Consider the following 18,196-nt stretch of genomic DNA (forward strand, 5'->3'; position numbering starts at 1 on the left):
TAATTGAGAGACATCTACAAATATAAAGTGTTTTCTATATCCATAGACAATTACATAAACATACATGTTAGTTAAAAATTAATCATAGCCTAGAACCTGCACAGGACCAAGTCATTCGAAACTACTGATCTTATGACTGCTTAATCTATTGGAAAGCCTAGCTGAGACACACACACACACACAAACTTTCTTCCTGCTTTACAACTGCTGGAAATGATTATTTTGGCATTTCTGTCATATATATTATGGTAGTAAAATGTTCCATATTTTGATGGTTTGAGTAAGCAGTACATGTCAATAAACTGCTTTCTATGGAGAATGCAGAAACATTTAAGTATGCTACACCCACTCTCACCTACTCCTTTTTTTTTTGCGGTGACAGGTGCTTAACTAGCCATCGGGAGTAACTGAATATGTCTGCACTATATCTGTGTATATCAGATGTGACCCTGTTTAGAGGATGGGAAGGGGGTGGGTGGGGGCAGGGTTGAACAATAGCAAAATACTGTACAAAATTTTTGAAGCCAGATTACATTTCCTCAGCTTTATACTGACAGTTTTATTTTCACATTTCAGATGTTAAACAACCATGCTGTACATACTTTTGAAAGAAGCCATTGTTTTAGTTTATTTTCTTAGCTTTACAAACTTGCCAAGGGTATCAAAAGTCTTTTGAACAGTTTTTTTTTTCATTTATAATGAGATGGGTTCTTCACATTACTACCGTGTTTCCCCGATAATAAGACATCCCCCGAAAATAAGACCTCCCCCAGATTTTGGACATGTGTCCAAAATAAGACCTCCCCGAAAATAAGGCCGATTCAAATTTCAATCCTGTGGATTGCAAACAATAAATACTAGACCCCGCTAACCTCCGCTAACCTCCAGGTGATCTTCAATCACCTCTGAGGTATTTAGAGACCTCCGGCTTCTACAGATGCCGCTTTGCTCCCGGTCCCAGGGATGCATTGCGGGAGCCGCGTGACGTCGCCGCGCACATCACGCGGCTGCAGCAGAGCACGGAGCGCTGGCGTTGATGAGACAGAGAGGAGGAGTGGTGTGTAGAGGAGGCTACGGTACGTTCCCTCTCTTTAACTGGGGGCATGTTTACAAGGAGCTCTGGGGCATGTTTACAAGGAGCACTGGGGGCATGTTTAAAAGGAGGACAGGGGCATGTATTAAAATAAGACCTCCCCTGAAAATAAGGCCTATGGTGTTTTTTGTGGGTTGAAAAAAAATAAGACAGTGTCTTATTATCGGGGAAACACGGTATAAGTACGGTTATTTATGATAAAGTTAATATTTTCAGAGAAGCACCTACAGTAAATTTATTGAGCATTGCTGGATTTTTGGACAATTGTGTGTTTTTTTATTTTTACTCTGGGTACATGCTAGACATGCATAGTCAGAGATATCCTCTGTCACTGGGGTGCCAGATGACCGTCCGGCAGTCTGGATTCCGACGGTCATTATACCGACAATGGAATCGCGACTGTTAAATGCCCCACAGTTGGGATCCCGACTTACAGGGGCTATTCTGCCGGTATGTACCGACCCTGTTTGAGTACCGGCAGTCGAAATCCTGACTGTTGGGCCAGCATACCACACCCCTGTCACTACCAGCATCGCAACTTGCTGGTGTCCCATCATGTTCTGATGTCCATAATCTTGCTGGGTACCAACGTTGTCCAGTGTGTACCCAAGTTAAGTCTTATATAACGTTAGCTCTAAAGTTAAAGGGGAGACTTTGACCAAAACTGGTTTCCATTTTTAACTGATCCTAAATATATAGCAAGTTTCTTATTTTTTGTTCATTAGTAATAACACATAACCTAATGGATTATGTTGACTTATTACAGGAAAGAATGTTTTAATGAGTGGGTAAGAACGCTTGCTTTGCAGCTATTTCTTTGCCCCCGTTCCCTGCATTATATGACTCGTTTGCAGTGGAGCAGAGATCGAGAGGCAGTAAGGACACTAGGGAGGGATCTTTCAAAGATCCCTTTTCTGCGCAAAACTGCCAAATAAAGGGTGTTTGTGCAGACTATCGGTGGCTGTATGTCATCTTTAGCTGTTCATACTTTAGACCATTTTTCCTCAGACCATCGAACTGACCAACCTTCCAACTTGTCTGTCTAATGCTGGCCACACATCAGACCAACTTTCTGGTACTGGATAGGAGCAAATGTAATTTGTAATGAAGTCCTTTGTGTACCAAAATCAGAAAATGGACAACAACTGTCACTCAGACAATGTAATGTAGTTGGACCTATTTGATTTAAACAATTTCACTGAAGGTTTTTGTCCATTCTCCTGAGTATGTGAGCAAATTGCATATTGGCATTTGCCCCCATACAGTACCAGATTTTCAGTCCAACCAACCAACTAGTTGGATGGTTGGAGGAAAGTTGGTCTGATGTGTGGCCAGCATTACTAAAAAATCACCTCACACACCTAATCAACTTTTTCATTAGACCAGCCAAACCGAGAGCTTTTTCCTCAGACCAGCCAACTTCTCTCCAACTTGTGATGTCACAGAACTAGGTGGACAGGTTCTCCCTACACCTCCATGTTTTCACTACTTAAAAAAATACACAGATAACCTCTGACACACAGATGATGACATGTAGACAGATGCTGACACACAGAGACACCAACATTGACACATAGATGTTGCCACTCAGACAAATGCTGACCGACACTGCCACATGGAGGTTGACACACTAAAACACAAATGCAGACTGATCCTAATCCTAACCTCCACCAGCTGCCAGCTAACCCTCCAGCCCCACAGCCTATACCTCCCCACCCCACAAATAAGCCCTTAGTCTCCGTACTAGTGCCTACCCCCCCCCCCCCCCCCCGCATTCCCAGCTGCCTGCCATCAAATGGACCAGGATGCCAACCAGAATACAGACAGTCAGTATCCCAATCAGTGAGTATGCGGGGAGCGGGCAGCCGCGATGCTGACTGCATTCCGAATGGTTCAACATTTAATATGAAAACATACAATTAAAATAGGGAAGTACTGGGACAATGTTTCAGTTTGAAAGTCAATCAATGTAAGTTACTGTGCTTTAATGCAGCTGGACTCTTGTCCAAGTAAACCATTTTCTTGACTGGTTAATCAACCTTGTTCTGGTGAATTGCTCACCATGTAGCAAGCAATGGGAGTGATTAAGATGTGGTTGGTGGGGCAGCAATACCACTAGCCTGGTAATGCAGCAGGAAGTGTCTGATCCAAGTACAATTATCTTGCTTGCATTTGTAATCCATTCTGAATCACTCAATAAAAGGCAGACATTTGGTTTGGATTCGGGAGGAAAAGTGACCTTAGGGATCCAAATTTTGTGGTGAATCCTTAGTAAACACCTTTGATACTTATAATAAACTGGACAAAGAAGCCATGATTAGTAAATAATTTACTAAATTGAAAAAAAAAAACAATATTTAATAAACTAATTGTAAGACAGTCAAGATATTTGGAAGAAAAAAGGTTTTTGATATCCTCTCTCCCATGAAAAAATGTCCTAAAAATCTGAGATGAGTGGTGGACATTTTTTTTTTTGGGGGGGGGGGGGGATTTGATGTGGAATGACCCATGTGGACATTCAATTGAAATGAATAAAGATGTATATTTAGGAATACAATACATCTATAACCTGTACAATACTGTGAATTGTTTTGTTGTCTCTATATGAGAAGCCTTTACGTTTAATACATTTTTGTTTGCACTTCTAAAAAAAACTATTCTCCTCCTTGGAATGTTTTTTTTTTTGGGATACATACCTTTTTGGTACATACCTTATTAGCATTTCTAGGGATGTATGCACGTAGCTGTTCTCCTCCTGTGACTTCTGCAGTGACAGTGCAGTGGTGTATTTGATGTTAGGTCGACTATGTCTAGGTGAACAGTTAAAAAGGTTGACACATGAAAATGGTCGATATGAATTTTTCAAACAAATTTGGTCTCTACATAAGTGTACCGTGTCCGCTCGCATGGCTCACTGAGCTCACCATACTTCAGGCACGGTGCTTCACTGTGCTCGGCGCACTATTTAATTCTTCCTCTATACCCACTTTGATGGTAATGGTATGTACAAGTTGGTTTAAAAAAAAAGAACAACTTTTTCCATACCGACCTTTTGCTTGTGTCGAATTTTTGACTATGTCGAAATAATGCATGTCAATCTTTTTCATTTGTCGATCTTTTGACTGTCAACCTATAATAGTCAACCTTTTGATAGTCTACCTAGACACTGTCCACCTAATGACTGCATCCTGTGTAGCACACACTTTTTGTACTAGATCTAATTTCATCACAAAACTGAGATGCGATAATTGTATACAATATTGTAAACAATAATTGTAATGTTTATGGGCACCTTAACACTTTATCTCGAAGAATTGTCCGTAGCTCAACAGTCTCATCTGTCATCACGTGAACATAAGCTGGCCATACATCTACAGATCGATTGTCAGATTGGGCTGGTTGGAACAAAAACCTGGTAATGGATGAGAGTAAATGACAGTTGACCATTTCCTTTGAAATTCTGGAAAACTGCCAAAAACTGTCACTCATCCATTACCAGGTTTTTGTTCCAACCAGCCCAATCTGACATTCGTTCTGTAGATGTATGGCCACCTACTCTGTGTTATATCACGACCACTGAATAGAGTGTTTAAATCTTGTACAGGGCATGAACCTATAGTTATGCCTCAAGACAAGCAGGTAAATGTGTTGCAGGTGCCTTGAGATTTGTTTGTTGAGGCTCTAAGGGTTATCAGAATGCAAATACTATTTTACTGGAGTAAAATTATGTTTAAAATTAGTTTTTATTACAAAGCTGACATTAGTTTATGGTTTTGCATGGTTGTAAACAGTAAAACATTTAAGATGTAGAATTTGTTCTCAAACATTTGTATGCAGTGAGATGTATTTGAGAGATAAAACGCTGGAGGAGCATTGCAGTTGCACATTAATAAGTCAATTAATATATTTTTTTATTCAGCTGGGAATCACGTGGACAGTGGGACAGGAAGCATGGCCAGTCTGGGTGGATATGGGATTTGTCTTGTATTTTATAAATATGTTAAAGGGTCCATCAGCAGGTAGGATAACGTGTAGTGTTCATTCTTGTACCCTGTGTCTTCTAAAAGCTGTGCAGTTCCTCTTTCCCTTCTTGGGTGTCGCTCTCTGCTGTGGTGTTTCAAGCACACTCTGGTCTGTATTTCAGCACTTGTATGCAGCCAATACCTGTGCTAGAAGCACCACAGCACAGAGCAACACCTCGGGCAGGGAAACAGAAACTGCACGGGTTTTGAAAGATGCAGGGTGCTAGAATGAACACAAACCTGTATGAAATGGTCTCTCTATCTATAGCCCAGTACACACGGGGCAAAGCTGTACCCATGGGAACGTCCAGCTTTTTCATGGGGATGCCCATAAAATGCTTCACGTTCTCATGGACGCGCCCCATTCCCTCCGCCGTCTGCCCCCGACCCACTCTGATGCTTATGTACGGCTCTGCAACTATGCAACTCACCGAAGCCATTCGCAAAGTGGAGCTGCATATGCGCTAGAACATGCACATGAACCGTCCCCAAAACATCCAATGATTGGCTGAGACTCCAATGGTTGGCTGTCCCTGCAATTAGAAGTGTTTATAACTAGCACAAACACTTTTTAACACTCCTCCAAGAACCGGCTATGTGATGACTGCACATGTGCAAGTTGAGATTGCCAGGGAGGGATCTTACAGAAAATGGCATTTGCTTCCATAGCTAAATGGCAATAAAGCCGCTTTATATAAACTTGTTGCTTTTGCAGTCAGTGTTGAATTACTGGACATGCATTATCCCATATATGTTCTGTGATCCCCTCTTGATACATTCAGGTGTTTTCAAGGAATGTTCTGCAAATATGTTTTGATAAAGAGACCCCTAAATCTTTTCTGAGATGGATCATATTGATTTAGAAATAAGTATTGTAACTACTGGGGACAAAAAAAACAAACAAAATATTCTGAAAAACTACAGTTTTCGGAATATGTCGATTTTGGGATATCTGGATAAGGGATACCCATAGCCGGGTGTGGTATGCGGTTCCGACAGTCAGGATCCCGACAGTCATTAGCCCAATGTCGGGATCCCGACTGGCTGGACTCATACAGCGTGGCCAGCGCAACAAAGCCTCTTGCGGGCTTGCTGTGCTCGCCACCTATGGGCACTCGCCAACCCGGCCGTCGGTGTTTTAACAGTCGGAGTCCTGACGCCGGGTTAATGACTGTCGGGATCCCGACTGTCGGGACTCCGTCCGGCACCCCTCATAGCCACTTAAGTCGTTAAAGTTTATTCAAGCCTTTTATTTCTAATGGTGTGTTTTGTCTGCAGAATGGAGCACCGTTGCCCACTTCTGGAGAGAATTTTATTTAATCTAATGAACAAAATATTTGTTAATATTTACTAATTTACACATAATGTTATTGTGTATCAGTGGTTCTTAAATACATCAAATATATTGTCTTTCTTAAAAGTTATGGTAGACTTTATTATAAGAATATAATTTGTGAATAGTGCTAAGATGTGTATTATTGTTTTTATTTTGCATACAGTTTTAACAATTCAGGTCTATATCTGTAGGATGCCCTAAAACATAAGCCAATGAGTCACTGTAGTATGGAACTGATTGGGGTTTAAATGTTCATTATATATAGACCGATCAGACTTCATCATTGTATAGCTGGCACAAATGTTTCCTGAGCATTTGAAGATAAATAAGATTTGGGAGCTGTATTGCAATTATAATTCGGTACTCTTTACCTAGAAGGGCGCCCGCGATTGGAATCGCGGGCGTCGGGGGTAAAAAATCGCGGGCATCGCGGGTAAATCGCGGGTACATTAAAAACGGGTGCCCGCGATGACCGCGATTTTCCCATAGGGATCAATGTTAAAAACGGTGATTGACCGCGATTTTAATGTTAAATGCCTCAATGCCCGCGATTTGGCCATAGGAATCAATGTTAAATGGGCCACAGAGCCCTAATAGTCACCGTGAACTCTGAAATGGCCCCCACAATTGTTAACGCCACCCCACGATCAACGTGAACCCGAAGCGTGGCGAGCGCAGCGGTACGCGTCCTCCGACCTTTTCATGCCCTACTATCCACGTCGGCGTGGAGTTGAGAATAGAATAGTGTGGCGAGCGCAGCGAGCCACCGAGGCCCGAAGCGTGGCGAGCGCACGCGGATACCTTCACAGGTAAACGCGTCCCCTCGCGGGCTTCACAGGTGTCCACTTTTCGCCACGGACACCTGTGAAGCCCGCGAGGGGACGCGTATAACTGTGAAGGTATCCGCGGCCCCTCGCGGGGCTCGCTGCGCTCGCCACGCTTCGGGCCTCGGTGGCTCGCTGCGCTCGCCACACTATTCTATTCTCGACTCCACGCCGACGTGGATAGTAGGGCATGAAAAGGTCGGAGGATGCGTACCGCTGCGCTCGCCACGCTTCGGGTTCACGTTAATCGTGGGGTGGCGTTAACAATTGTGGGGGCCATTTCAGAGTTCACAGTGACTATTAGGGCTCTGTGGCCCATTTAACATTGTTTCCTATGTCAAAATCGCGGGCATTGAGGCATTGAACACTAAAATCGGGTCCAATCTCATTTTTAACATTGGTCCCTATGGGAAATCGCGGGCATCGCGTCGCACCGGATTTTTAGTGCATTCGATGGTCGCGATGGTCGCCCTTCTAGGTAAAGAGTACCTATAATTCTAATCAACACGTTTTAGTAGTAAGGTACTCAGCATTCTGTCACCTAGTAATGCAGCCACGCACCTTGGGCCTGTGTTATTGACGTATAGACACGGGTCGATGTCCGTTGTGAAAGCACCGCTTTATAACTGGGGTCAAGCCCCTGGTTTTTGACCCAGGTTATAAGAAGGGTTAAACTTTGATTTAGTGTGAAAGCGCCAGAAAGGGGTTTTAGGGATGGCCAGAAATAACTAAACTGCTAAGTACTGTATGTGTGGCAGATTTGAAGGTACACATCTTCATTTTGTATTAGAATTACACACAGGATGCACATGGTACATGTTAAATAGCATAAATGTACTCTTACATGTTTGTTAACCATTCACTTTTTCATTGACCCAAAGTAAATGAAAGAGGCATGTCTAGGGATAATGAATGATGATATATCTATATTATATGAAATATTCATAGAGTAGCGAAAAGCTCACCATCTCGGAACTCCTGTACCTTATTCATACTCCGTAAGGCTCATCTAACACTATAACCTTACCCCTCACAGGTGGCACTATCTGTCCCATGAATCCTTTCCTGTAATACTGGGTATCATTTGCTGATCATTTTCCATGTGACAACGCAAAAATGTTTTTGCGCCTTAGTTGTTTTGTACTTTGCGGTTCATAGGTATTCCTTTATGAGTTCTGAAATATAGAATGGACTGATGTGTGCAATTGTTGTGGAAAAATGGTTGGCTAAAGTCAGTCCGATTTAGTAACTCGCACGTAAATTTGTGTGAGTTATAAAGAACCGCAAACAGAGAATAAAAAATGTAAAAAGCTATAGTGATTTTTTTACTCAAATTTTAGTTTAAGATTATGGGGGTTATTCAGGTTGATTCCACCAAACCCCGCCCGGCGAACGCACGCCCCCCCGCCACCCCAGCAAAGTGCGGCTTCGCCCGCACAGCAGCGAATGGATGTTTTGCATAAACATCCATTTGCTTTGCTGGGGTGTCTGCCCACATCATTCGATGGTCGGTGACCATCGAATGATGTTTAGCGTGCACGCTTATATAAGTGACTTTTGAGTTACTTACATTTGCGTGCACGCTGGCGTGATATGGGCGGACAGCTGACATCCGGTGATGTCAGCTACCCGGCCCACACACCCGCGTCACTGCCTCATTACCATGAGAATGCCCAGCGTTCTCATGGAAACGCCCATGGAGCGCTGGGCGTTCCCATATGGTAATGGGGCAGCCCGGCGCTTCCCCGCCCATCTCCACATCCCCCCCCTCGCTGCCATGGGTGCGTGCACCCGGCGACCCGAAAGGTCGCCATGGGTGCACGTACCATGCGCCTGCACATGCGCAGAAACACGCCTGCGCATGCGCAGACGCACAACATCGGTACTGCGTGCGAATGCGCGCAGTACCGATGCAATCTAAATAAGGCCCTATATGTAACAAAATAATGATCAATAATAGAAAGTTTGTGCCACATTTTACATTTGGCTGTAACGCTAAGCGTTAGTGACAGTGCTGGTAAATATAGCCATCCATTTTTTTTTTCTTTCTTCTATTAATAGTCCAACATCACAGCAGAAAAGGGTCATGCCCTGGGTGAGCGCTTCTGGTTAGCTGACCTCCAGAGTCCTTTCTGTGCTATAAATGAGAGCATACAAAATAGTGCTATAGAAATGAATAGTCTACAGCAAGCATACAAAGTTCTGTTCTGCAGAAGGTTTGCTTTAGTACATTTATGAGAATGTTGAAACGGGTATATTTTGTATAGACACGTGCACTTTATCTCAAGATCAAGTGGTAATAGTAATAGCCTGCAAAAATCAATCGTTTTTTTTTTTCTTTTTATTGATTGCTACTTTAAAACATTGGGCATACTCGCTCGGAACGCCTACAGTTTTCAGGCTATTACATTTACCACCAAGTATGTGTGTGCATTTAACTTCACATACTAAAGGTGGCTATATACTAGGGCGATTTGGGCCTTTTTCATCGGATTCCGACGGATCGGGCTTTCATAATAGGATCACCCTAACCTAGTGATTCCTGAACTGGATGCCACAGAGCACTTAGAGGCGTGCCAAGGGTTGGTGGTCTATTAACAAATCAACTTAATTCATGGTCCATGTGATGGGAAAATCCAGAGCTGATGGCTGCCAGTCATTAAAATAAGTGGACCAACAGAATCACAATGTGTCACCCACCACCACAAAGCTGAACGTTAGGAGAACATATGAGCACAGTTTACTTAATTTAATGTTTGCAGGATTTCCCTATAATAAAACTTTTTGCATACAGGTGTCTTGAACAACTTGATTCAGCAAAGTGTACTACAAAAGCTACTTTCCTAATACATCTTTTTCTTTTTTGATTTTTTTTTTTAGGCACTGGGACATTTGGAAGGGTTCATTTAGTAAAAGAGAAAACAGCCACGCACTATTTTGCACTAAAAGTAATGAGCATTCCTGATGTCATTCGCCTGAAACAAGAGCAGCACGTACACAATGAAAAATCTGTCTTGAAAGAAGTGAACCATCCGTTTCTGGTCCGACTGTAAGTACACACTACATTCCTCAATACTTATTTGAGCTTTTGTTGGTGCTATTTTTATTTTCATGTTATCACTTGATTGGAATTTTATTGTTTTGTGTAGTTTGCGTTGCTGAGGAGTTAGCTTAGAGATTGTGCTACTGTTACCTATTTTTTAGTGATTTGGGAAATGTGACATTTTATATTGTATGTGACCAAAATAAGTTGATAGTTTTTTCTGCAATATTCTATTTGTTGGTATTGGTGATATAGACGTGTGTGTCTTAAGTGAAGGACACAGTCTACAATTTTTGGGCCATCCTGACAGATATTGGGTCGTTGGCCAGGGTAATAGTTTAGCGTATTTCTGCACCAGGGTTGATCAATCTATCAAAATTGCATAGAATAGGCTCCCTATATAGGATGTGCTGCACATGTCGTACATGTTTTGGAAAATGTCATGTTATATCAAACTCTGCCGATGTGTAGTGTAGGGAGACGCAATCTGTAAGACAATTTGGAAGACTTGGAATTAATGGGATCATGTATAATTTAATGATTAGAAGGAAGTGTGTACAGGAGTGTCAGGATGGTTGTGATAAGTCAGAAAAATATTTATTAGTGTTTATCTAGTTGGCGACCATTGAATAATTTCTCATACAGCGGCAGCATGCGAGGGAATAAGTCTTTGTTACACATCCCCTCACGTGGTTGCAAGAGGAAGTGGGAGGGGGGATTTGGCGAACTCTCTGGCTCTCGGTAAGCTGCGATCTTCGCCGCTTAATGACCCATCAAGAAAAAGACCCTAAGTCCGTTTTAGGAGCTGGTTCGATCACTGGATTTGTGATGTAGTCGCCAGGGTGATGTAAGGCTTTCTGCCAATACCTCTAGTAACACCTGAGTGCTGGATGCTGTTCTTTTTTTTTTTTTTGGAGATGGGGTGTGCATGTTTTCCATAATGCAAAGGAATACCAATAGGTCTCCACAGTGCTTCTATTTTTTATTAATTGCTTTCTGTAGTGCAGGGGAATGACTATCCCATTTAATAATAGATGCTTGGTCAAACATACATATCAGCACCTGTTTGAAGTGCTATCCTCAAAGGAAGAGACTTCATTTATTGGAGGCATTTATAGGAACATGTCGCAATAATACTATTTGGACTTTATCCTTTAGTCATGGATACTAGATGGGATTTGGCTATTCCATGATATATTAATGCGATTTAAAAAATATATATATTTTAATGGAATATTTATCATTTGATTAAAATTGTCTTCATAGCGCTGCAATTGTTATTATGCGCTCCATACAGCTGCAGTGTCGTTCGCAGTGCCATATAAGCTGCAACGTGATTGACATGCTGGCATTTGGGGGGTGGCAACAAGAGCATTCCAGAAATCTGGGAATACTAAAGCCATTGGCTATGTACTTGGAAGCAGTTTCAGTGGCCCCTGAAGGGTCACCGACATCCTTATGGTTGACATGGTCAAAAGGTTGACACAAGCAATACGTTTATGTGGCAATGATCAACACGCACTTTTTTATTTTAATGACTTTTTTATGCTTTATCATCCACTTGGACTCTGATTGGGAATATGGGAATGGTAAAGTGATGGCTGATGTGTTATCACCTGCTACTTTATCTCTACATTATCTCTTCACCAGGCTTAATACATCTGCCCCAATACCCAACTTCTCCCCACTGAGACTGAACACAGACCCTCTAATATACCTTTCACACCAGCCAAAATTTCCTGATTGGCCCCGGGAACAATCCGCAACTAGCGCTGGCGTGCAAGGTTCCCAGGCCAAATTCCCAGGAAAATTTGCCGGGATTTCATCCCTGCTAGCTGGTGTGAAAGGAACTTACCCGGGCAGTGGGTGACAGAATCTGGGATCCAGACTGCGGGGATCAAGGCAGTGGCGGTTGGGTGCTTGTAGTGCTATTTGCTGAGTAGCGAGGCGTGAATCGCTGCTTGATTTGAAAAGACTTGCCGGACGCTCTCAGCCAATCAGCGTCTGGCCAGTCTCTCCCAAAAGTTTTCAAATTCAGCAGTGCTTCCCACCCCTCTGCCCAGCAAATAGCACTACAAACACCCAGATGCTGCTGCCCGGATCTCCGCAGTCTGGACCCCACTGCCCCCTCACACCAGAAAATGCAGGAACTATAGGGTGGTGTGAAAGGGGCCAACCCCAGAATGTCCCTGCTTGATCCAGGGACCATTTTCCCAGGTAAGTCCCTGCAATTTCTGTTGTGAAAGGGATATAACCTCCACAAAGCAAACTCATTACCATAATCCCCTGAGTACAGTATCACAAATATCCCCACTCCAGAAATACCCCAGGCATTGTTACACCCCAGGTAGCACACACTCCTGTCCTGTTAACAGATATCACAATGGATATAGATGGGGGCCTACCTTAGATAAGTATTTGCAGCCTAGGTTCCTATGCTCTGTGAACATGCAAAGGTGGTTTCTGTGGGAAACAGAGGGGTATGGGGCCACTACTTTCATCAGAGTCTCATCTAAAAAAAATCACTGGCTAATAGATGGCCTTACAGGTACATCGGCCTCCCGGGAGTCTTCCCTGTGAGGTCTATTGCCAATCCGCCCCCGTCAACCACTAATTTTAGACAGTAAGTAGGTCAACACCTTAGAATGGTTGACATATACTAGGTAGACAGTGACAGTAGGTTGACACAAGCAAAAGGTTAACGCATGTATTTTGGGGTGTCTATGTTGACATGGATACTGTATAATTGTACCACGTGCCAAGGCATGGCTCGCTATGCTGGTCATGCTTTTGACACAATATTAGGTACTTATGTATTATCTGGGCTCCCATGTTAAATGCACCCCATTTTTTCATACCCCCACTATCCAGCTACGCATGGAGTTGATTTTATATAGTGTGGCGAGCGCAGCGAGCCACCGTGCCCGAAGCGTGGCGAGCGCAGCGAGTGTCCTAAAAGGGGACGCGGTGTCATAAGAAAAACGGGAGCCCAGATATTACATAAGTACTGTACCCAATATTATATTCCTCCTCTACGTCCACTGGGATGGTAAAGTATGAACAAGTTGATTAGAAAACAAAATATCATGAACAACCGTGTTGATCTCTCCATGTGTCGACCATATTTGTGTTGACCTAGTGTATGTCAACCATTCATAGGTGTCAATCTACTCACTTTCGACCATTAGTGGTTGACCTAGTGATTTTCGACCTGCCGACCGGATAAAGTAACAAATATTTTAGTTACTGCCACCATCCAAATCATTTCCTACCCTTGACCTGAGGTTTTGAGAAGCAAAATGTAGAAAATGTTAAATGTTTAAAATATCTAAACTAATCAAAGTCCTTGTAAAGCTCAAATAATTTTGAAACAGAAGTTGGATTTGACTATTTCCCAGCCAGTAAAAACAGCATCAGATATGGCATATTAGAACCCTTCCTAATCTGCCGTTTCATTACATTCCAGTGACATTTTATTACATTCTCGTTTTTATTGTACATTAATGGTTTCCCCCTCTCCGAGCAACCATCTACAGCAGAATCGGCTGTATTCCTTTCTGAAGTTCCTGTGCATGTTGTCATGGCTCAACTGGAACGTTGGTGAGACTGGGGACTTTGCAGATAAGCTGTTTTTATATCCGTGTTTTATTCATTCAATTTTTATTTAGCAGGGGAATAGAGATGCACTGCGCTAAAACCTCTCCAAGGATCAGTGACAGATCAGCATCTTTCCTTTGTTTACCTGCCACAAAAGGAACAGAGTGCACATAGAAATGAAAACAAATGACATATAACATTCACAGTAAATACACTGCATTACACATCGAACTGTGCTGAAGTCCTCAGGTGGGCTTTTACACAGCTGAAGCCTTCGGCCAAGTCCTGAACTTCTATTGCTGTTTACTTTAAGAGGATTTTATCCTTCTCCAAACCCCGAGCAGCATTCAACACAAAGTACTTTGATATGCAGCTTGTCTCAGAGCTCTGGGCAGCGGCATGTGTCACACATTTGATTATGTGTGTTGTCAGTGGTGGGGATACATTTGTGCTTAAAAGATGATTAATCTGAAAGAGTACTGTGTAATAAAGGCATGCACAGCACCATTAAGGCTTATGGTACCAGATAGTGTAAAGCTGGGTACACATATGTACAATCGTCGGGCCGTTCTTCCGTTCTGTGGACGATAGGCCGTTCGATTGTATATATATGTACGCAGTCCCGATCCCTTCGTTGCGATCGATAAACGGCCAAAAACGCTCTTGGCCGTCCACGGTCGGTCGGTCGAAGGTTCTTTGCTGCTTAATATTCTTACGACAGGACGGCTCCATATCGAAAGAAAAGTGACATGTGTACGCACGTTCGATCGATATGCAGCCCGTTCCTGCGATCATTCCTCCCAAAAGCAGCACGCCCATGTGGGTGTTGATTAGCTGCGTCATCCCTCCATCAGCGCAGCATGTAAACAACAGGAAGTCTTCTCCCCCGTACTTTCCGCGCCATGCTGTTAAAGAATATTCGTTGTGTGTGCATTCCTTTTGAAATAAATAATCGTTGTGTGTGCATTCCTGACAGATATAGTTAGTATATAGCCAGATCGGGAGAGTGTGTACGGTAGTAGTAGTAGTAGTAGTAGTACGTTTATTTATAGGGCGCCGCAAAGTGTCCGCAGCGCCGTACATAGCAAACAAAAAAAAATGACGAGGTAACGTACAGGGTGTGTTGAAAAATACAGTATAAATGGGGGTATAGCTGGTAGAACTAAAATCAGCATCAGTTCAGAAGTAGGTGTCAAAATTGTCAAGGAGACTAAAGATGAAGTAGAGGAAGGGAAGAACAGGACAGGAGCACAGGTGAGGTAAAGAGGTAGGGTGAGTACGTGAGGAAGGAGGGCCCTACTCATAAGAGTTAACATACTAAAAATAGGTGGGTGGACGAACGAAAAACAATAGGATAAGTAGGAACGGAGGGGGACGGAGGCAGGATAAGAGGATCAAAAGAGGTTAGGAGGAGGGATAGGCTAGTCGAAAAAAGTGGGTTTTGAGGGAGCGCTTGAAGGAGGTAAGGGAATCAGAAAGCCTGATGGGTGGCGGGAGGTTGTTCCAGTGCAGGGGGGCAGCGCGAGAGAAGTCTTGGACACGGGAGTGGGAGGAGGTGATTAGGTGAGAGGTCAGTCGGCGGTCAGCGATGGAGCGAAGAGGACGGGAGGGAGTGTGGATAGAGATCAGTTTAGAGAGGTAAGGAGCGGTGGAGGAGGAGAGAGCTTTGTAGGTGGTGGTGAGGAGTTTAAAGAGAACTCGGAAAGGAATGGGGAGCCAGTGAAGAGATAGACAGAGGGGGGAGGCGGAGGTAGAGCGGCGGGAGAGGAAGATGAGCCTAGCAGCAGCGTTAAGAATGGATTGGAGAGGTGCGAGGCGGGTGAGAGGTAGCCCGGAGAGAAGGATGTTGCAGTAGTCAAGGCGGGAGATGACAAGAGAGTGAATGAGAATTTTGGTCGCGTCAGTGGAGAGGAATGGTCTGATGCGTGAGATGTTGCGTAGGTGAAAGCGGCAAGACTGTGAGAGAGCACGAATGTGGGGGGTGAAAGAGAGGGAGGAGTCAATGATGACACCAAGGCAGCGCGTTTGGTCGGTGGAGGTGATCTCGGTTTCACCAATACTGATGGAGATAGTGGGAGAAGAGGGGATGTTCGGGGGATGGAAGATTAGAAGTTCAGTTTTAGCCATGTTTAGCTTCAGGAAGCGTTGGGTCATCCAGGCTGAGATGGCTGTGAGGCATTCAGAGACCTTGGACAGGAGTGATGGGGATAGATCGGGGGAAGAGAGATAGATTAGGGTATCATCAGCATAAAGGTGGTAATGAAAACCATAGGAGCTGATGAGAGTGCCCAGAGAGGTGGTGTAGAGAGAGAAGAGGAGAGGGCCAAGGACAGACCCTTGGGGAACACCGACTGGCTGCGGGGTAGTAGGAGAGGAGGAGCTCGGAGTGGAGACGGAGAAGGAGCGATCGGAGAGGTATGAGGTGAACCAGGAGAATACCGTGCCAGTGATGCCAAAGGAGCGGAGTGTGTTGAGCAGGAGAGGGTGGTCAACAGTGTCAAAGGCAGCTGACAGATCAAGCTGGATGAGGATAGAGAAGAGGCCTTTGGATTTAGCCGATATTAGATCGTTAGTGACTTTGGTCAGGGCAGTTTCAGTGGAATGTAAAGGGCGGAACCCGGATTGGAGGGGGTCGAGAATGGAGTTAGCAGTAAGGTGGTTTAGGAGACGATTATAGGTCAGACGTTCTAGGAGTTTGGAGGCAAAAGGGAGGAGGGAGATGGGCCTGTAGTTGGATGGGGAGTTGGGGTCCAGATTTGTTTTTTTGAGAATTGGGGAGACAAGAGCGTGTTTGAAGGAGGAAGGGAAGATCCCAGAGGATAGGGAAAGATTAAACAGGTGAGCCAGGTGAGAGCAGACTGACGGACTGAGACGACGGATAATATTGGAGGGGATAGGATCAAGCGGGCAGGTGGAGGGAGAAGCGGATTGAAGGATAGAGTGGACTTCAGCAGCAGTGGTGGGGTAAAATGAGGACAGGGGTTGGAAGGAGGGGAGTGGGGATGTAGGAGGGGAGGAGGGAGAGGGTGGGGTCATGGCAGCAGTGATGGCAGTCCTGAGAGAGGAGATTTTGGTTGAAAAGTAGGTAGCAAAATCAGCGGCTACGATGGAGGACGGAAGAGCTGGAGGAGGGGGGGAGAGCAAGGAGTTGAAGGTGGCGAAGAGCCTGCGGGGATTGGATGATTGGGAAAGGATGAGGGACTTAAAGTAGGATTCCTTGGCCAGAGCAAGGGCAGAGCTGAAGGAGGAAAGAATGAATTTGAAATGGAGATAATCCGCGAGGGAGCGTGATTTCTTCCAGAAGCGCTCAGCAGTGCGAGAGCACTTTTTAAGGAATCGGGTGATAGGCGAGTGCCACGGTTGGGGGTTGGAGCATCGAAGGGGGATAGAGGATGGAGGGTTGGACGGGAGTACATCGGACGTCGCAAGTAAAATTGTACATATGTGTACGCGCAGATCGGTCGTATGTTTTGGACGGTCGAACGTGTATTCGGTCGATTGAACGGTCGCAAGAAAAATGAAATTGTACATATGTGTACCCAGCTTTAGACAAAAGTAGATATCCTTTATATTTTGTTTGCTGTATCAGGTTTTGTTTGTTGCCATTGGTGAAATTTATTTTTGAAGAACATAAACATACTGTAGCTCACTATAGTTAATATTGCAGAGAATCTGTTTATTTTTCGATTTTAAGGTTTTTTTTTAATGGCATTGACAGAACCCCACACAGAGAAAACAGAGGCTTGACCATGCCTGCGATAGAGTTGATAGCAGAGTTTTTAGTACCAGAAAGTCTTCAAATGATTTCCAATATTACTATCTACTTTTTAATTTAATCTATAGATAGATTGATGGATAAATCTATATATATAGATAGATACAATATAGATATAAACGCACAGCGGCAGCACTCAGCAATATAGATGCCTTCTTGTCTCTTCATGGTATACGGTTGTTAGTGTTAGGACTCTGGAGGGTACCACCAAACATGACCCCTAACTCTGTTGCCTCTCCTCGTGGTTGACGGACACGTGCGGTGGTAGTCTTCACCTAATAACAACCTCGTTCGAAGGAGCTGGTTATGCCAGCTCCAACCCCGATGTCGCCAGGCCTTAAGTGAGACAACTTGTCCGCCAAGGCGAGGAGAGTGTAAGAGGAAAGCTGACTAAAGAGACACACAGGATGGGGTACCCCCAGAGTCTCCAAAAATGCCGGTGCAACAATGCACTAAGGTGGTAAATAAATAACAAATACAAGCCCAGACTTCTGCACAAGGAAAGA

General features: G+C 44.0%; 1 protein-coding gene across 1 annotated transcript in view; it reads left to right on the forward strand.

Moving 5' to 3' along the window:
• PRKX (protein kinase cAMP-dependent X-linked catalytic subunit) overlaps window positions 1-18,196 on the forward strand; it is a 150,961-nt gene that overhangs the window by 77,874 nt on the left and 54,891 nt on the right. The window contains exon 2 of the mRNA XM_083172575.1: window positions 10,156-10,324. Within this exon, the coding sequence (XP_083028701.1) occupies window positions 10,156-10,324 (169 nt within the window). The remainder of the gene's footprint in view (window positions 1-10,155; window positions 10,325-18,196) is intronic.

The sequence above is a fragment of the Crinia signifera genome, chromosome 2 (assembly GCF_055691185.1).
Source record: "Crinia signifera chromosome 2, ASM5569118v1, whole genome shotgun sequence".
Taxonomy (NCBI): Eukaryota; Metazoa; Chordata; class Amphibia; order Anura; family Myobatrachidae; genus Crinia; species Crinia signifera.